Source organism: Lontra canadensis, unplaced genomic scaffold (assembly GCF_010015895.1).
Source record: "Lontra canadensis isolate GAN:19392208 unplaced genomic scaffold, GSC_riverotter_1.0 scaffold38, whole genome shotgun sequence".
NCBI lineage: Eukaryota > Metazoa > Chordata > Mammalia > Carnivora > Mustelidae > Lontra > Lontra canadensis.
In genome coordinates this window covers 16,164,864-16,185,867 of record NW_022631032.1, presented here as the reverse complement: position 1 = coordinate 16,185,867, position 21,004 = coordinate 16,164,864, and the positions used below count along the sequence as shown (strand labels likewise).

Here is a 21,004-nt window from a genome sequence, read left to right as displayed (position 1 = left end):
AGCTTTTTAAATAAAAATATTGTATTTATGTTAGGGTATAATGGGTTTGTTATTGTTATGGAAATGAATTAATAAATATTTTGAAAATAGCAAATATCGATAGCTATAAACCACAGAAATAAAATCTCTTTGGGGTCCCCAAGAATTTTGGAGTGTATGTTATCTACTGAGGCTCTGTGGAGGGCAGACCACACATAAGCATAACTCAGTGATTCCATATTTGCCCTCCAAGCCAATTTAAGCCCAGAGGTATTTTTCCTTTGACTCCTATAGTTTGACCCTTGTAATATTTAAAACAATTGTTGAATCCTGAATGAAATTACCATATTTACAAATTGTGAGGTTTTATGTGAAATACCACATTTTCCAATTCTCTTGGGAAACTGATGGGCTGGTTGCATTGGGTCCATGGTTGTGCAGGAACCCTCCCCCCCGGCCCCTCCCTACCCAGAGCCGGACCCTCTTTGGGACACATGTTTTCCAGTTTCTCTCCATCCTCACCACACTCTACTCTTGATGCCCCTTGTTTAAACTTGTTCCTCCTCAGTTGCTGACATGGGTCGCTCAGCTCCTGGGAGCATTTGTGTTTGTAACATCAGATCCACATGGTCTCCTTCGTAGCAGGAAGTTGGGAAGACGTGGTTGAATCCCGGGTCTCCTCCACTGATCCAAGGGGGATGTTAGTTACATCACAACAGGCCAAGAGCCCACATCAAGAAGCTAAGATCACCAGATAGACAGAAATTTTTGAAATGGAGGCAAAGGTCATGTTTTAAGCCTCATTCTCTCGAATGTCCCAATTACGTACTGCTTAATAGGGCAAGTAGATAGGTATAGTGCCTGGAGGGCAGCTGAAATTGGGATCAGGAAATGGGCTCAGGAGCCAGGGTGTCTGTGTTCAAATTCTGGCTCGGTCTTTTGATAGCTGTGTGACCTTGGGTTAGTTACCTAGCCTCTGTAGGTCTGTTTTCTCATCAGCAAAATGAGACTGGTAACACCATCTACCTCATAGGGCTGGTGGGAGAATTAAATGAGATGGTATACAGGAACCACTTGGAACATTACCTAGCACCAGTAAGCCTTCAATAATTGTTAGCGGCTGTTCCTATTGTCCTTCTGAGAAGGGCTTCAGTCTGGCTATGAAAAGGGAAGGAAGCTGCCTGACATTCTGGCCAAGCAAACTGGACTCTGTCCTTGTCACCCTATCTCACAGGTCCAAGGAATCCTGACATGAATGTAATAGATCCCAACAGATAACTGAGAATGACACAGTGTATCATTTTGATTGACAGCCTTAGCCACTTAATTCACCTGTTAAATCGACAATAGATTTGAGATCAATCATGAGGCACATTAACAAGTTCATTCATTCACTCACTCAATTAGTCATCTCTTTATTCACTAAATATCTACTGAGTGCTTACTATGTTCTAGGCCCATCAACATGGAAGCTCGTGTCCTGGTTTGGGGTTGGAAACCACCATCAGATAATTCTGTACAATAGGGTCTACATATTTTAATCCCTTGCTTGTTAAAAACAATATCCTTTTGTTTCTATGGGACTGTGAAAGAACTAGTCCTAATCTGAGGGCATGAAATAATCCACTGTTAGCGAATTGCTTTGAAAAGAGAAACAAGACTATCACTCTCAGAAAAAATTCTGTAAGTACCCAATTTATTCATAAAACAATACAGTTTAAATATTTATAATTTTTTTCAGTCGTACATTTTTTTTTTAACCATCATTCCCCAAATGTTGTGCATTTGGCTGACATGTATTTGCAAGGTTAAGATCTATAATTATAACACTGGAAATCATACAAGGCATTTGATTTGCTTATTAATATTTCCTCCCGCAACAAACAACAAACAGATCTATTTTGCCTTGTGATTTACTTCCCTATCTCTCTGACCAAAAGTAAGTTCCTTCTTGTGCCTTTCGTACCTACAAAACACTTGTCCCTTTCTCCACGAGAACAACACACAAGTGAAACATTCTTTCTTCTGGTTCAAGACTGGCCAGTTCATATCCACACAAAACAATGATCCGAGGCATTTCCGCTGATAGATTTTGCTCTCAGGAGTGATAAAAAGAGGCAACAAGATGCCCCACACTAAGCTTAAAGGTCAACTTGGTGGCTGGGTTTCTGGGGAGCCATACCGCACGGCCATTTGCCATGGACGAGTTTCCATGGTTGTGGTCCCACCAAAGACTCTTTGAAGTCATTCCTCTGGATTGACATAAAAACGGAACCATTACCTTTGGGATTGTGTGATGTCCCCTTTGAGAGGGGAGAGGCTGGCGAGGAGGATCACTCCCTAGTCTGTTTAAGGAAGAGTTGTGACTAGAAAGCAGTGAGACTGATGTGGGGTATGCAGCTTCTGGAGTCAGTCTCACTACTTTCTAGTCCCACCTCAGAGACAGGCGGGACTTTGTGCTACTGGCAGGGGAAAAGTGCCCTTCTCAAGCAGACTAGGTGCTTCCCTGTGTCAGATGGTCTCTGGGACAACACCGTAGAGTCTAGAACCTCAGAACTCTTAAGTGTGGACTGCAATGGTTATCACCTGGGACCTTGTTAGAGATGCAGAATCTCGGACCCATGCACACCTGTTGCACCACAGTCTGATTTGTAACAAGATCCTCAGGTAATCTGGGTGCACAGTAAAGTCTGAGAGGTGCTGGGCTCGGTGCCCCGAACCCACTTCTAGAAGACTATGTCTAGGTGAGTAAACCTCTTCTTCAATAAAGAGACCATTCATAGCAGGGAGGGATTATAGATAACAATTGCAAAAACAGTGTGTGTGTGTGTGTGTGTTTTATTTTAAACATGCAAAATACAGTCCATGCATCTGCCATTTTGAAAAGTCTCTCATCCTATAGCAGATAAAACCAAATTATGTTTTGGCTATCGACTTTCCATAAATGTGTCAAAATGCTTTACAGTGTAAAGATAATAAGAAATTTAGCAAAATTTCAACAAACCTGTATAAAAAACAGATACAGATAACATTTTATTTCAAGGCGACATGCTGTAATGTAAAGAGTAAGTTGTAATTATTCGTGTTTCTTTGTAAAAAGTCTTTAACAATACAAGAGCTTAACAGATCCAGGCCTCAGGGCTACACATGCAAAAAAAATTGTCAGTTAGTTAAAAATCACCGAAACGTGCTATTTTTTAAATGTGTACGTGTGTGTGTGTCTTTTTAAATACAGGAGTAGTAGAAGTATTAAATATTAGCAGGAATAGTATTTCAGAACTCTGTAAAAGTATGTGTAGTTCATGGTGCTAGCGTCCTGGAAGACTCATACATTTCCGATGAACATTTTGGCTTAATCCCTTTGCCATTGTAATAGTCCACAACTTGATTTGGGACTTCAGCCAACACGCTCTTTGCCAGGGCAGCTGGAGATGCCTGGAAGGAAGAAGAAAGCACCGTGACTTTGGCACCTGGCCCAAGGAATCTGATCCAGAATCAGCTTAAAGGCTGCAGTTTTACTCTGAGCAGCTAGTCTCTCTCTCTCTCTCATTCATTCATTCATTCAGTTGGTATTTGTTGAGCATCTACTCCAAGCAAGAGTTGTTAGATTGTTGGAAAATTAACCTTTTATTTCCTAGTTATATTTTCCCATGCTTGTCTCAAAATACAAAACTATTCACATCTGAAGATGGGTGAAAGTTGGACGGTGGAATGGATTCTCTTTGAGTTTTGTTTCCAATCTGCATTCAATTCCAGGCACTGTGCTAGAGTTTACGGGTCTGTGGTTCTTGCCATTAAGCGAGTTATAAACATGACAGGGGAGCCTGGTGTGGTCAAAATGAACACCGCCCTGAGACCGAACACAATACATGCTACAGACCAGCAGCATCACATCACACAGGAGCTCAACAGAAATATACAATGCTAGCCCCATCCCAGAGTTATTGAATCATAATCTGCATTTTAACTTGATGCCCTAGGGTGATTCCTATGCATACTGAAATTTGAGAAGCACTGCTCTAGAGTTACAAACACCCTGGGACCAGAGCGCAGACAATGAAGATTAAGTCATCTTAGAGGAAATCACACCAAACTTCCAAGGGGTGGTGGTGTTTCAGTTGGGCATGTTTTAAAATGTAGAGAAGGGGAATGACATTTGATCATTCTAAGTACAGTGAGTCATCTGATGGGGCTAAAGAAAGTGTGTATGTGTGTGTGCTGGGGATGCAGGATTTTGGGGGTATTCAGTTGGACAATAAGTTTGAGCCCAGGTGACAGAGTGTATTGAATACCACTAATTAATGGAGCCTTTATTCCATTAGCATTATGATCCCACTGCATGATTTGGGGCAGAGGAAGGTGGAGGTTGATATTCTGCATGGACTCTGGAGTCAGGCAGAGCTGGATCTGACTTCTGGCTCTGGCCTCATTATTAGCTATTATTGAAGTTGAAAACTTGAAGCAGAAGCACCAGTTAATGAGTGTTGGAGATTCCTCAGCAAAGGAAAGAAAGGGCTAGACAAAATGCCCAATGACCTGGTTTCTTGCTCTTTCCTTCCTTATGTGGCTTGCCACTCAGCCATTCGACTTGGCTAAGCCCCAGTGTTCTTAAAGACATGACAGAAAGGAATAGGGATTGGTTTTATCCTGCCCAGCTTTTAGGAGTCTCAAAAGAGAGACACTTATCTTAAAAACAATCTGAAAACATGGCGAGGAGTTTTTCTAAAGTGACCCCTCACATTTTGAAGATGTCCTAGCATGTTGGGCACTCGGCATTCATGAATGCTCTTTTAGTTTATAAATGTCTGCTCAGAGTTTGGGTTAGAGCATGGTCCACACGTACACTGGGGTCGCTATGAAAGTACCATCTTTTCTGACCACATCTCTTATAAAGGCTAGAAAGCCAAATACTTCATTTCCCAGCCTTCTTTGCACCTAGGGATGGCCATATGACCCATTTTCTTTCTTTTTTTTTTTTTTAATTTTTATTTTAAGAAGGCCCACACTCAACATCGGGCTTGAACTCACAACTCTGAGATCAAGAGTCACTCACTCTACTGACAGAGCCAGCCAGGCAACCCAATATGACCCAATTTCATCATTTGAGACATAAGGATGCTTCTTGGAAAGCTTTTCTTTCTTGGTTAGAGGCGACAGCCATGGTTGGTTCTGTTTGCCTTTCCTCTTCCTTTTTTACTTTGAACTAGAATGTAATTCCTGGAGCTATGGCAACTGTTTTATCATCATGGGCAAACAGCAAAGGGATCGCCAAGTGCTCGCCCTGATACTATCAAATCACTGAAAAAAAGATGTGGGCAGCTACCAGTCCCTAGCTTCTAGTTACGTAAGAACAACATATTTGTCTTTATACAATCTAGGGTTTCTCAATTTTGGCACTATTGCCATTTTGGGCCAGATAATTTTTTGGGTGGGGAACTGTCCTGAACATCGTAGGATGTTTACCAGCACTCCTGGCCTCTACCCACTACATGCAAACAGCACTCCAAAGCTGTCACCATCATAAATGTCTCCAGATGTTGCCAAAGTTGTCCCTGGTTAAGAACCACCTGTGCAGGGGCCACCTGCTTGGCTCAGTTGGTTAAGTGTCTGCCTTTGGCTCAGGTCATGACCCCTGGGTCCTGGGATTGAGTCCTGCATCGGGCTCCCTGCTCAGCAGGGAGCCTACTTCTCCCTCTGCCTGCTGCTGCCCTGGCTTGTGCACTCTCTCTCTCCCTCTCTGTGTCAAAAAAATAAATAAAATCTTAAAAAAAAAAGAACAACTTGTGCAATCCACTGTAAGACGGATTTACTGTTATATGAAGCCAGTGATATCCCTAAACAGTGCTGTCAAGCAAAACTTGGTCCAGTGATGGAAATATTTGACATCTGCCCTGTCCAATGTGGTAGTCACTAGACACTAGATTGAGCCCTGAAAAACTGAATTTTATTTTTTAAGATTTTAAAAATTATTTATTTAATTTAAAATTTAATTTATTTAATTTCCCTGCCCACCAATGGTCTGTCCTTCCTCTGGCCAGCGCAAGCCTCAAGGCTTTCCTCACCGCTGCTCCTCTCTGCTCTCAAGTCCTGTGGCAACACTGGGTCCCCTTTCAACCCCCCACAGGTTGCTTTAGCATAGGAGTTTTCTGGGGACATCTACATCCCAACCATGTCATTCTCCGGTGTGTTCCTTGAGGCCCGGACCCATGTCTTTATAATCTCACTGTGGTCCCAGGCGCACCCACGGCAGGCGCTCCAGGAGTGTTTGAGGAACAGGAGGAGGCTGTGGGGGAGAGGCAGGAACATGCATGGCACGCAGGAACAGAAAGATGGTGGTTTGGGGAAGTGCACAAATCCCCTAGGGAGGGAGATCTTTGACCCCTCTGCACTCATGCGGAGTTATGGGTGGTGGTCGGTGATGTGGCTACTCCTGCCTGGCTGGGAAGAAATGGGGAAGGACGTGAAAGTCTGGAAGAACTACCCCCTTTCCCCACTTTGGGCATTATGCAAGTAAGTCACTTCACTGATGAGCACAAACTGTGGCAAATTTCACCCATTTTAGCCCATCCCTCCCCGATACCCTTCCTTGCTGTCTACTTGCAAACAGCCTGAGGACTTGGTGAGCCTCTTTTATTTAGCAAGTGGTTTCATTTGGAAACAGTCCCCTTGTGCAGATTGAAGGGGGGCTATGGTAGCACGGCTAAGCCCCTCACCCACGCTATTGCCCCTGTGCTTGCTGGGGGCTTGGGTGTTCTTGAACTCCCTTTGCATTCAACACTGTAGCCAGGGATTGATTTCAGGCTCCTCTAATGATGCTCATGACACATAGTCCTCCTTAGAAGGAGAATCGCAATTGTGTGGCAGTACCGTTAGGAGTAATGCCTTATTGTTCCAGGAGCCCTGGCGTGTCCAGGGATCTCGCTAAGCGGTCCTGGCAGGCCAACAGATGTAGGGTTCACTGGAGGCTGCTGGGCTCATTATTTATCTGAAAGTTTGCTTTAAGGCATGTCCCAAGAAGGTGGCAAACAACAGTTTATGAAAAGCATATGCTAAATGCTCTGATGCCAGCACTGGGACTTGTCGATAATCAACAATGATCCAGCCATCTTTCCACTAGCCTTACCCAGCATGGCTGGTGTGCTGGTGTGAGCCCAAACTGGGATTCAGATATTGCTGGACATATCTGATAAAATGGCTAGGAGAACAAAAAGGATTCCTTTGAATGAGGGCTCTTGGCTTGAGGAGAAAGGCTTTTCCAGAAAATATCAGAAGGGGAAGCTCAGAGTGGATGTCACAGAGCCTGTCCCTTCCTCACCCTGACTCTAAATAAGTGACTCCAGGCCTGAGCTCAGAGGGGCTGGAGAGGAAGCGAAGGACATTTGCGGCAGGGGTCCTGGAGGCATAGGGATGCAGACTTCACTGCATTAAGGGTCCAGATAACAGAAGGGTTTCCAAAGGAAGGACACTTGTCCCTTCCCAGGAGACTGCAGGGTCTCTCAGGGCACTGAGAGTTCTGGAGATTCCCTCCCACTGGGGCAGCCCCAGTTCAGTTACCAGCCCTGGGAGCAGCCTCCCTGGCACCCCACGCAGAGCAGAGGTCCAGGCCTCGGTGGACAGAGTGGCTTCCATGACAGGACACAGGACAGAAGAACACAGAGGACTGCCTGAGAGGACCTACGTGACTCCCACACAGCTGGCAGAGGCTCTGAAGGTTCTTCAGGGCCTCTACTGGCACAGAGGGATCCCTTGTGAGAACCAGAGAAGGGGTTACCCTGGGCCATTGTAGCCCTATGGGTGCAGGGTTCTGTGTCAATTTTAAAGGTGCCTCTTCTTCTCCGGAGTTGACAATTATCCCAGATTCCGAAATGCTGAAAAATTGTGCCATGCTAGAGCATTGTCTCATGGGCCTGCTTCAGGGCCATCTGGGGACTGTGACACTGCTTGAGTTACTCTTCATTACTGATGGGAACCCAAGACTGTAAAGCTCAATGTTACCTTGCAGAAAACTGATAAGATTTCTGCCCAGTAGAGAAGGTAATCTAAAGATGACGAGGATGATTTTATAACCCTTTTGGTCATTAACCAGTTTTGAAGCTGCCTTAAGACACTTGTTCCAGTATTCCTCCCACCCCCACCATAATCTGTTATTTTATATCCTCCCTTGAACTAGCTTTGCCATCTTTCTGGTTCCCTCATTAGTGAGTTAAATAAATCTTTGATGCTGCCTATGGTATATTTGCAGAGGATTTAGGTTACTATCATTTCAAGAATATATTTTTCCAAGGCAAACACAGGCTTCTCTCAGTGTACATGGCTTGACAAAAAGAAGCCACGCTGAAGTTCAGCTTTTCTTTGCTACTTCAACCAGGCACCCTTGGGCAGCAAGCAACCTGGCCAACAGTACATGGCAGCCCTGCGTGCACTAGAGAGCCTAAATGACATGGAGGAGGGGAAGCGCCAGTGACATGCTGGCTGCCACGTTTAGCGTGACTCCTCAGCTATTACTTGAGTTACACGCCTTTCTCCAAATAGCGAAGCTCTACATATCCTGGGTGTGAGACAGCGTGGCTGGGCAGAGATAGCTGACATTGCTTCACCCCAAACACTGGCAGGAAACCGTGGGAGCAAGTTTGCTTTGATCTCCTCTCCCATGGGAAGCCCCAGACATATGCGTACGTGTTTGAAGTTCCTGAAGGGCACGAACTGGACGATGTCTCGAAGGACAGGCTCTCCCTTGGGTGACCTCAGAATGCCGTCGTCCCCATCTAGCATCTGCATGTCACTGAAGTCCGCGTTGCCTACGCCGACAATGATGACCGACATGGGAAGGTGGGAGGCGTGGACAATGGCCTCCCGGGTGTCGGCCATGTCCGTGATGACACCGTCGGTGAGGATCAGCAAGATGAAGTATTGCTGGGATTGACCGGTGGCCAGGCGAGCATGGGGACAGGGAGGTGGGGGAGATAAGGACAACACCAGTTATGCACCCGGGTGGCTTCCATGCGTCCTGACCACAGTGACAGTGCTGATAGTCTTTAATGAGTCCTGTGTTGGCAGTCCTAAAGACTTAAAGCTATGATGAATGGAGCTTCAGCACAGGCAGAGTAATCATGGGGTAAATTCTAAGAATCACTTCAGTGACAGTTACATGGCACAGTGTGGTGGACAGAACAGCAGGGGGAGTCAGGACAGGCTGGCCTCAAAGCCTCTACTGTCTGAGCTCCTGGGAAAACTTACCTCCCCTGGGTCTATGCCTCTTCATCTCCTGAGGAGTGGGACTAGATCATTTATCCCACCCTCTTCAGCTGGGGGAATTTTCAGAGCCACAGCTGTACTGCCCAGTACAATAGCCTCTAGCTCCTTGTGCCTACTGAGCCCTTGAGATGTGGCCAGAGTAACAGAGGCACTGAAATTTGAATTTTATTTCATTTTAATGAATTTAAATTTAACCTTCAAAACAGAGACTTGATTCATTTATTGGAAACCTTTCAAATACATTTGGAACAACTCAGGTATGTGACTAGTTTCTCAACTATTAATACATAAAACCTAAATAAAGATCAGGTATTTGCAGTGATAATTTAGTATCCAAACTAAGGTGACTTAAGTACAAAATACACATGGGCTTTGAAGACTGAGTACAAAAGAAAGAATGCAAAATATTTTATTAATAATTTTTTTAGATGGAAGATAAATTAAGATGAGAATACTTTGGTTATATTGGGTTAGATAAAATATATGATTAAAATTAATTCCCTTAATTCTTTTAACTTTTAAACATGTGGCTACTGGAGAATTTACAATTGCACATACAACTCCATTATATTTCTAGTGGACAGCACTAGCCTAAAACCTTGCTAGCAGGGGGTGTGGGTTCTTGCCTCTTCCCCTGAAGGCCACACACCAGGGTCTGGTCTAGTTTGAGTGTGCTTGTGGGTGCTGAGCTCCTGTGGTTTCTTGCTCCAAATCCCAACTCTCTGCCTGCAGCCTGCCTGGTCTCTTTCCACCTGGACAGGCTCTCAGGTGGCTCATCTGAGAGTGAGACTGGAGAAGACATTCTCTGTCCATCAGCACAGGGAGGGCTCAGGACTTGCTCTGGGGTCTAGAGAAGGAAGGCATCAGAGATCATCACTGTTGTCAATGTTAAGTGTTAAGTGACATCATGATGGCATCTACTGAGAGATCAGAGGGAAGCAGGGCACCGGGATGCCAATTCATGCCAATCTAATGTAATTTTTGCAACATGCCCAACATCTGTAGTAAATGTGGGATTTTTAAGGCATTTCAAGTTGCCATATTTCAAAGAGGAAAGGCTGGATAGAATAGCTACACTCTAAAAACACCTGGTTTTGAGAATCATACTTAAAAGGTTACACACAGGGACGCCTGGGTGGCTCAGGTGGTTAAGCAGCTGCCTTCGGCTCAGGTCATGATCCCAGCGTCCTGGGATCGAGTCCTGAATCGGGCTCCTTGCTCGGCAGGGAGCCTGCTTCTCCCTCTGCCTCTGCCTGTCATTCTGTCTGCCTGTGCTTGCTCTCTCTCTCTCTCTCTCTGACAAATAAATAAAATCTTTAAAAAAAAAAAAAAAGGTTACACACAGGCTGTTAGTATTAAAGGCTCCCGCTTCTCTCTGTAAGTTGGAAAGATATTTGAAACAAAATAACATGTCAAAAGTACACCTGGAGGGAATAGAAATTCACACTATTATGAGACAGCCATATGTTCTAAATACTTTCTATATAGTTTAATGTAAAGACTAATTTTGTTCCATGTCCACTAGCTGCCCAACCCTAGTTCTAGCTAACCAACCAATTTTCAAATTCATCTGAGTTGTACATTTTCATCCATATCCATGCTTTGAGTCATATAGAGTCACAAAAAAGGTGGCTTGGGAGTTTGGAGGAAGGTTTCAGTAGCATGACCTGATGGTACAGCTAGGAAGGGGAAGAGAAGGGACAAAAGGAGGCAACTTGGTGGTTGAGGATAGAGGGAAAGAGTGTAGAATACACCAGAATCATACGTCACTCTTCCAGGGTATAGCTTGGATGCCTCACCTGGAGGGAGACCGCTTCTGACCCATGAGCAGATGGAGTCCTTGCGTGAGTCACACTTCTATGTCTTCTCCCTCCTTTTTCCACATCCCACAACTCCCATTTGATATGATCTTTGTGGTCTAAGGGGATGGACCACCCCTACCTGCTCAATGCCTCCAGGAATAAAACACCTGATAGCCACACTACCACATCAAGAAACTTTAGAGTTGAAATGGCCTAGAGACAGTGTTGGGAAAATATGTTCTGTAAAGGGACAACCATCAATATTTTTGGCTTTGCAGGCCATAGTGATCTCTGTCCAACAACCTAACCTTGCTGGTGTAGTGTGAGAATAGCCGTATTTATCACTTAATATGAATAGCATGGCTGTGTTCTGATAAAAATTTATTGATGGACACTGAAGTTTGAATATCATGTGATTTCCACGTGGCATGAAATTATTACTCTTCTTTGGATTTTTTCCCCAACCATTTAAAAATGTAAAAGCCGTTCTCAGCCTACAAGCCATTGAAAAACACACTACAGAATGCAGTTTGTTGGGTTTTCATCTAGAGCAGGGATTTCATTTTATTTTTTAAAGATTTTATTTTTAAATAATCTCTACACCCAACAGGGGGCTCGAACTTACAACTCTGAGATCAAGAGGTGCTTGCTCTACCAAATGAGCCAGCCAGGAGTCCCTAGAGCAGGGATTCTTGACCTGGGCTGGTGGACTGCTAAAAGATTTCAGACAGTATGTGAACTTGGGGTAAATTACATTTTAGTTTCGCTAACCTCTAACTAAAATTTATAATTCTTTTCAATTATAATCAACAAATAAAATTGGTTTTAACTGCGCTTGTGACTTAGTCACCAATAGAAATCACAGGGTATTTTCCTGTTATAGTGACTGCAAATATCTTCCTCTATCATTTATATCAACACTACTTAGAAATTACAGAATTGTTAAACTAGTTACCGGTTCTCATAATTTAATGTTAACAAAAGAAACATTTTATTGTTATATGTATCATGCTTCTTAGCCACATTTAAAAATATTTTGCTGAATGCATTTCAACATATATGGTTTACTTATAACATATATTTTATTTTGTGCATTTAAAAGCATTTCTGAGAAGGGGTCCATGGGCTTCACCAGTTATTAATGGTGTTCATGGAGCAAGAAGTGTCCAAAACCTCTGATCTGAAGAGACTGTCAGGATTCTAGAATCTGATTTTTCAAGGTTCAATCTAGCTAAAGGTAATATGCTGCAGACTGCTGGACCGACATCTTGATGGAAATTTCCAATAAAGCGAGCAGTAGTAGTTGCTTCTAAAGTCAGGCTAGAAAATGCTCACAGATGAAATATTATAGTCTTTGAATGAACTTGAGGTCCTGTTTAGATAAGGGGGGGATTTTTGTTTTGTTTTTAATTTGTAAACGAGTTCCACAAAAATTGAGAAGAAAATCTGACAGCCGTAGATTCCTTGCACAACCTACCAAGGAGGTTCAAGGTTAGGACCCTTAGCAATCAGTAATAACAAGGGTCCCTGGACCACACACAACTCAAAGAACAGGGAATATCTTTGGGGGAAAAACATCAGTGTTTCTGGCCTCTAGAGTAAATTATCTGGGGCTGTGTGGATTAGATGCTTCCTCTACCAATTCCTGACCTGTCCTTTCAGAGCAGACCCACCTGACCTTGGCGGAGGGAGTCATGATCAAAAACTCAAGCTGGCTTATATCAGGCCAGGATCCAGACCCATGTCAGCCATGTTCTCTTTTTATTCTTGTGGGTCCCAGTACTCCAGAAGGGCTGGGATCAATCGGTTTTCAAACTGGGTTCTGGGGATCCCTGGGGATACCTTGGATGCTCTTGGGGATAAAGGAGGTAAAAGAGAACAGCCAAGTTGGAGCTCCATCCCCCATCCAGATTTAGCAAGAAAAATCTATTTTCTTAAAATCTACTTTATATGTTGGGTTTCTGAGTCAAGTTATCGTTTGAAGAGTTTGAATTTGAAGTTCTGGTGATGAAAAAAAGTAAAATAAAATAAAATAAACTGAAATACTGATCCTGTCCAACCCTTATTTCTAAATCATGCATCTGGGAGGATTCAATTTTGTTCCATGGCCTCTGTGTGTTTGGCTAGATGGAGGTGCCACTGACTCTGAGAAGTATAATTTTCAGACAAATGTTGGGGAGGAAACTCTGACTGGTATGGGAGGATGGAGACAGTGAGGAAGACTTTCCTTGTGTTTTGAAGGAGAGTAAAGGGTCAGTAGCTAAAGGGTAAAGTAGTATCAAGGGAGAGAGTTTAATTCAAATAGATATTATAGCCTTTTCCATTTGCTAATGGGAATGAGTCTTCAGTAGAAAGGGGAAACAGATGATAAGGAGAGAAGGGGAACATAACTGCTGGGTCAACGTCCTTGGATAATTGAGAGGGGATGTGCCCCAGTACATAAGAGATTGACATCAGATATGAGCATGGTCCTCCATCCATTCTAATATGAGGATGGCTGAGAACCTGGTTACAGTGCAAATAGCTTGGATGAGTTCATGTCAGCAGATGAGGGAGAAGTATATAATCTTCTTCATGCAAATGCAGTATCTTGGAACCCAGGATAAAAATTAGAGAAAGTTCCAGACATTGCTAATATTCTACTAAATCTGAAAAAAAAATTAAGAAAGCTAGAGAAGAAACATATTGGTATCATTAAAGATATGTAGAAAAGTTATTATGGTAATAGTTAATTCTAAAATTTTAAGGTTAAAAAAAAAAAAACTCTGTTTGGCCTTGTTGCCTTGGTTTGAATTTTTCTTAAGAAAACCGTGAACAGAATGTGAAACAAGTCTTTGCCATTATGGATTGTGTTGTTGCATTTGACCACAAGGGGACAGATGCACCCATTCTTTTACTTCAGTTTTGCTTTGCTTTCATCAGTAGTATGGATACATTGGAAAGGAAGCTAATTTTGGACAGTTCCCACCACCCCACACCCCCATAATGTTGCAGACATTTGAGATGTGTCATCTCTAAGCCTCACAATAACCCAGCAGACTTGGGTAGGATTATCTCCATTTTTCAGATGAGGAGACTGAAGATAAGGGAAGGGTAAGGCATTTATCCAAACTCACATAAGTAGGAATGTTTGGATTTATTGTCAGAGTGGGGTGGGTGCTATGGCCAAAATCCAGGTAAATGCCTGTTAGCAGGAGGAACAGCCCTCTCCTTACCGATGCCTCCTTGGTGTTAGTTTCCTCTGATGCTGACTTGGCGACCTTCTGAATGATGGGCGCGATGTTGGTAGGACCGTAAAGCTGGAGCTTAGGAAGGCAGCTCTGATAGGCCTCCACAACTCCTTGAATTCCTAAGGTGAAATTAGCAAAGATCAGTAGTTCAGTAGTCCCCTCAAATATAAGTATAATCAAACACACACAGAAATAAAGCATTCAGTTGCTCCCCAACAGTCCTTCTCAACATCACACTTATATCCTTAAGGCAAAAAAGAAAATACCACATCCCTGGCATTGCCTACACTCCCGCTGATATTCTCTTTAAAAGCGCAAGTCAAAAGCAACCATTTCCACAAACTTTTCCCTAATGTCTCACTTTACACACATGATTTTGTTAGATCCTCATAGCCAAAGAAATAGATGTTATACCCCTTTTATAGGTGAAGAAGCTGAGGCTCAGAGAGGTTAAATGATCTGCCTCAGGTCACACAGCCAGGGAGTTGAAATCTCAAGATTCAAGTCCAGGTCTTGTCTGGCTCTATCTATCTAAAGGCTGTGTTCTCAGCCATCAAGCAATTCAGCTCTAATGTTTCTCTCATTTTCACACCACCTCTTGAGTCTGCTCTAATAGGTACCACCCCTGGTCGCCCGTAGAAGTCACGTGTACATTGCTTCATCATCATTATTTAATGGAAACAATGTTGAGGAATTTCTACCTGGAAATAATACAATACTGCCCAAAGCCTTTGAGAAGGCTCTTTCTGGCACAAAACCATGAAGCTACTTGTTTGATGTCATATCCTTTGCCAGCACACTGAAAGTGTCAAATGCTTTCCATGTTTCCTCCCTCCTTATTCCTTCACAGAGAGGAAGTTGTGATAAATGAATACCTAATGAAAACTTAGAAAGCAGAAAGAGGCATAGCTTATCACTGCCCATTGGGTAATTTTTCTCCCCCAAGTTTCTCTGGTCAGAGAAACCCAGAATTGTTATCAATATTCTTGCTGTAAGCTCAAGACCTCTTCTGCATTCTGCCTCTTATAGCTATTTTTCTGCTCTGTTATTATGGCTCTCCATTGTCTTTGGAGTAGCATGGTTTCTCTGGATCCAGGAAGCCTGCATCAGAGCAAAGAGATTAAAATGGGAAAGGTACCCACAGAAGGGCTGTGGGCCCTCAGCTTGCTTTCATGTGTGATTTACCTGCACATTCCGGGTTGTCTTCATTAAAGTTGATTGCGAAGTCGTGAGAGACCTAGACACCAATTAAAATTTAAAAAAGGAAGAAAGGAGAATTATAACTTTAATCCAGTAAGGAGGCACTGGGGTTTAGAGTTTGCAAGCAAATGCCCATTACATTCATTATGTGTTAAGCAGCAGGAACCATTTTAAGCCTTTACACAATCAATCTGAGATGGAGGGTGAATTCCAAGCTCCCTGTGGAGTTGAGGTGACAGGAAGACTTTCTAGAATCAGATAAATGCCGGCAGGAGAGAAGAATAAGGCAAATAAAAAAGAAATCGAAGAAAAATGTAACTCCAAATAGCTTCCAGATAGAACTGGCCACAGCCTGGAGGCTTAGATCTGGCGGAGCTCTATTTAGACGCAGTGATAAAAACAATGAGAGCTCAGTAACGCAACCTGCCTGCCCAACATGCTGATGGTTATAAAGGTGCCAGCTAAGCTGTTGACATTTAAGAATCATTCTAACATGATATGAAGAAATATAGGGCAGAAGGATTTTCACATATACAAAGGTTAAAATAAACTCTACTCTTGGAAAAGTAATAAATACAGTTTTTCCTCTTCCAACACAATTTCCTCTATCTGGCAGGAGCTATGCATAAGGTCAAAAAAGATATTGTTTACTTTTTGGTTTCTAAAACCTGATAAGAGGACATGTTTATTGGATCATTTGGAATTATACAGAGACTTCTTCCATTTCAAAGGCTATTTCCAAGCACTAACTCTTTTTGGGGCTAGAAGATAGGTCATTGCATTACAAGACCACTCTTTTCTTAGTATTGGTGCCCTACCCCACATTTCCTTGCCCTGAGCACTTCCAGGCAAGTCAGTTGACTTCCAATCATCTTACCTGCTTTATTTACCTTGAGTTTTTCTCAGGCCTGCCTAGCTGAAAGTATTGGGAAACCAACAGCCCTGGGGAGTTATCCTTAATCACTCACTGGATGACAGGATATGATGTATCAGTACCCCAGCTGTCTTATCTCTTGGGGTTTGTGCATGCTCTGCATGATCTCTCTGGGGCCCCCAGCAGAATTAATTTCCAACTGCCCACAGAGGTAACTGACTTGTCAGCATACCCTGTGTTGACTTGCCCCCATTTCCCCACTCTCTGTTGAGGTTTCCTCCACTTCTCAAATAAACAACTTGCCTCCAAATCCTTGCCTCAAGGTCTTTTCCCAAGAGAGTGCAAACTAAGACAGAGGTGCTTGTGGCTCAGTTTCAAGGCAAACTCTGAGATTTCATCCTACAGAAGGCAATTGTGACAAACTCTCTGGGGGCACCTGACAGGATGAGACCATCAGTGCCTGTCATGGCGTAGGGGGAATTAGGAGTGGGAAAAGGGGCAATTGCATGACTTTTTGAGAACAGCAATGAAGATATGGGAGGGATGTCTGTTAAGACAGAAGGAAGAATAAGTTAGCTGGCAGGTAGCATGGAGTCAAGGGATCAGGTGAGCATGAGGATTTCAGAAAATATCAAAAAGGATGAGTTACACCAGGAGGGGGGCCAGGTAGATGTCATAGATGAGAAAAGGAGGGGTTGAAACAAGTACACTGCACACCTCTGACCTTAGCCCTGCTGGGCCAGGCTGAGACCAGAAAACTACCTGGTGGGAATGTGGTGAAGAATGTTCTAGCATCTCTAGGTAGTTGGACTGGTGGTTGCTTTTATGCTTTTTTTTTTTTTAAGATTTATTTATTTATTTGAGAGAGAGAGAGACAGGGGAGGGGTGGGCAGAGGGAGAGGGAGAGACTCTCAAGCAGCCCAATACAGGGCTGAGTGCAGAGCCCAATACAGGGCTTGATCTCATGACCCTGAGATCATGACCTGAGCTGAAATCAAGAAGTAGATGCTTAACCAACTGAAACACCCAGGTTCCCCATAGACTGGTGGTTTCTGACTGGTTATTCTCAAAGCTCAGCAGCTCTGGGAAGAAAGCTGGCACCCATTTGTCCAGATTCTGGATTTGATACCCCATCTAAAGGTGACTGCATCTCCTCAGTTTTGGCTAATTCTTATATGTATATTCTTTGAATCTTAGTGTTGCCAGGTCTTCCAGTTTTTCTGGAGAAGCAAGAAATCTAACATTGTAAATGAAATTGCATAATTCTTTAAAAAAAGTTGTGTCAGATATAATACATTTGTGGCCTGAATAATGTCTACAGGTCACCAGTCAGCAGCTCCTGTTCTATGTTCTTCCTCTGCATGTGCTCAATTTCCAACAAATGCTTCTAGAATTCTGTAACCATGCCCGGGAGGGAAGACAGTGTGGGTTTTGAGGCCAACAAGGAAGAGGACAGGTCAGAGAGACACGCCAGTCCATCCACTGTTCACCCCAGCAGTAACAGGGATTTGGATTCCCTTTTTTCAAAAAGGACACAGGAGGGGAAGCCCATTGGTCTGAGAGGTCTGGTGTGGGAGCAAACATCAGCATTTTTCTCCTGCTCAGCAACTCAATCAGTAAAACAGAAACTGATGACTGAGCAGTATTGCTTCCACTTAGCATGTACCTCAAAGGAATTGGTGAGGCTGGGGTAGGGACATTGCTTTCTCTCCAAGGCCCTTCTACCTGTGGGAGCAGAATTCTCTGTGGAGAGTGTCCCACAGGAGCATCTGGTATACCAGAGCACAATGTTTCAGCTCCCCTGCAGTGCAAATCTTTCTTCACAATCTTTGCCTTCCTTGTTCATGAGAAATCAGTACCAACTAGGACACCAGTGTTTTCACAGAACCTTCCAGCTTCCCAGTACTTGAAGCCAAAACGGTTCTCCTTCAGGACTTCACTGTTTCTCTCCCCCACATAGGCCAGCTCAGGGACTTGGAATGAGGGAGTCTGTAGACATCCTTGTCATGACCTTTCACTGTTGGCATTGTCAGTAGGACCTTTCTCTGGGGCAGACCTGAATAGATAGGTTCTGAGCCAGTGGAGATCAGCTTCCTGAGTATTTTCTCAGTCTCTGACCATATCTATTAAAGAAGCTCAACAATGGAACCTTTCATTCGGACCTCTGAGAAGACCCATCTGGAATACAGGAGATTGAGTTTCATCAAAAGATAGGTACCAGTGAGCTAATCCCACTGGTTCTGAAGACCATTTCTGAGTTTTTGGGCTCTAGTTACATAATTTTATCAAGGGCCAAAAGAGTGAACGCCTATGAAGGAATCCCAAGTCATCCTTAGGCTATAGCAAAGGATCTCTACTCACTTACCGTGTACTCTGGCGGTATCCTGGCACCAAACCCAAAGGCTGGGAACATTTTGTCACTGGAAAAAAAAGAAGAAGTTGCTTCATTTGTTCATCTAATCAGGAAGAAAAACATGAACCTGCATTACCTCACAAGGACATGTTACTATGCCAAATGCTGACTCATGCTTCTTGATTATCTGTGGTAATGGGATAGCAGTAGTAAGGGTAATTAAAATCAAGAAGGAAACCCCAAAGTTCTATAGTCATTAGTCTGCAATTTCTTCCCATAACTTTTTGCTAGATTTGATACTAAGGAATAAAATGGCCCAGGATTGCCTCACCTCCCCTACCCATTTTCTGTCTTTGAAAAGTGGTCATGAATTAGGTAACTTCAGTGGTTAATTATTATGGTTTTTCATATATGTTATTTTTAAAATCTTTGTTCCCATTTCCCAGGTGGCAAAATGCCTTGAGAGGTAAAGCGACTTATCCAAGATCAGGCTGCTAGTTAGAGCCAGGGTTCAAATCCAGACAAGTCTAAATCCAAAGAGATATTAAAAGTCAATGGGAAGCTTGGAAGGCTGGCTAACTGTCAGGGCTTGGTACCATCTACAGGACTCATTGTGTCCATTACTTTAACTCATACAAACAATATAAACTGTTTACATATCTTTTCTTATCTCCTGAATGCAAAGGGATGCTGCTTTTTTTTTTTTTGCATTAATAACTTTACATCCCCACTGCCTCTCTGTCCCAAACTGCCCCTTGCCCCTCTCTTCAGCATACTTGCCATAGAGTATGTGCACAATAAATATTTAACAACTAGATAACCCATGAACTGAATCATGGCTTGGTTTCTCTTATGCATACTGAAATTTCTCTCTTAATTTATTCATTCACATATGTTATATTAACTCCAACTTTACTGTACTATAGGTGAGATGATGGGGCAAAGAAATAAAATTAATTGGTACATACAATGTGCCAGGCATGATGCTAGGCAATGTACATTTTATTTAACTCTCACGCAACCCTTGAAGTTCCACCTCTTTACTAGTCCTGCTTACAGATAAACTGAGTCTCAGAAAGGCTAAGAAGATGGCCAAAGGTGTTTACCAGGGAGGACCGTGTGATTCTAAAACCCATGCCTTTCCTGTTGTCCCATTATAATTTAATGATTGTATATAGCATTACATGTGATTTCCTTCCGAAACATCCAGTAACAGGGCCCCCTGACCAGACAAGTAAGACTCTCTTTAGGCAAACCTTTGTTGCAATGGGGCTCTGGAATATTGTTCTTGGCAAAGGCATATCCTTTTCATGCCATCTACCTTTTACATTCTCTCCCATTAAAAATACAACTGAGATTTGTTCTTGGAACAATTCCTACATTTCTCAGCTCTTTGCAGAGTTAGTAAAGGAGGAAAGGAAATTCAGATTAGGGCTCGCTGTCTCCGAATGGCTCTGTCAACCAAAGGGGACCCTATCCCCCAAGGCTGACAGAGTAGTCAAAGTACCAAAGCCAGATTTTTACCCATCACCATCTGACAGATGTAGAGGTCATTAGTAGCCAATGATGACTTTGATAACACTTCACTAAAATACGGCAAAGTCAAGCAAATTTGGAGTAGGGGTTGGGAGATACAAGGAAGCCAGCATTCTTTGGAATTAGTCAAATTCCCCAGAAAACCACCAGCTCTCCATTTTCCTCACTATTGTGCAGGAACAGGCTTTGTGCTGCATTGCATCTAGCATTTAGTAGAAAAGGTATTAATAGTGGTAAATAGAAAAACACAGCATCTTATAAAGGATTAGTCACAGCTCTGAGAAAAAAAGATACTTCAGGTCCTTGGAAATACTGAAATACATCGCCTCAGTAATTCCTCCTTAACCAGAACAAGGGCGAGCAGGTATGAAGAGGAATCTGTGAGGGAGAGTTCAGAGGTACTTTGGGGGCAAGTCTGGAAAAATATTTTCCAGGGTGGAGAATGGTCCTGGTTCTTCCAACCTGGAGACGGCTCAGAAGTCCAAACAGGAACCTAGGGGGCTCCACACCTTTTATTTTTTTCTTTGATGAGTCTAGGAAGGGTGAGATCTAATATTCTATCCATTGCTAATCACTAAACCAATGTTCCAGCCTTAATGATATTCTTTTTATACCTTCTAAGCCACGCTTGGGGATTTCAAGTTTGCTGAGCATGATGCACTGTTATGTAATTGAATTTCAAGAGCAAGGAGGTAGGGAAAATGCCTCACCCTACAAGAGGAATAATTAATGACCCAGGAGGGCATCAATTCTCTGAAGTTAGCCACCACAAGGT

The 21,004-nt window shown here is 43.1% G+C and overlaps 1 protein-coding gene across 2 annotated transcripts in view; it reads right to left on the bottom strand.

Moving 5' to 3' along the window:
* Positions 1–1,658: 1,658 nt before the first annotated feature.
* Positions 1,659–21,004, bottom strand: part of CPNE4 (copine 4) — a 475,067-nt gene continuing 455,721 nt past the window's right edge. For both annotated transcript variants that reach the window (XM_032869701.1, XM_032869702.1), the window contains exons 12-16: positions 18,706–18,760; positions 15,452–15,503; positions 14,252–14,385; positions 8,656–8,892; positions 1,659–3,414 (exon numbers count right to left, since the gene is read on the bottom strand). In XM_032869701.1, the coding sequence (XP_032725592.1) occupies positions 3,280–3,414; positions 8,656–8,892; positions 14,252–14,385; positions 15,452–15,503; positions 18,706–18,760 (613 nt within the window). In that variant the 3' untranslated portion in view covers positions 1,659–3,279. The remainder of the gene's footprint in view (positions 3,415–8,655; positions 8,893–14,251; positions 14,386–15,451; positions 15,504–18,705; positions 18,761–21,004) is intronic.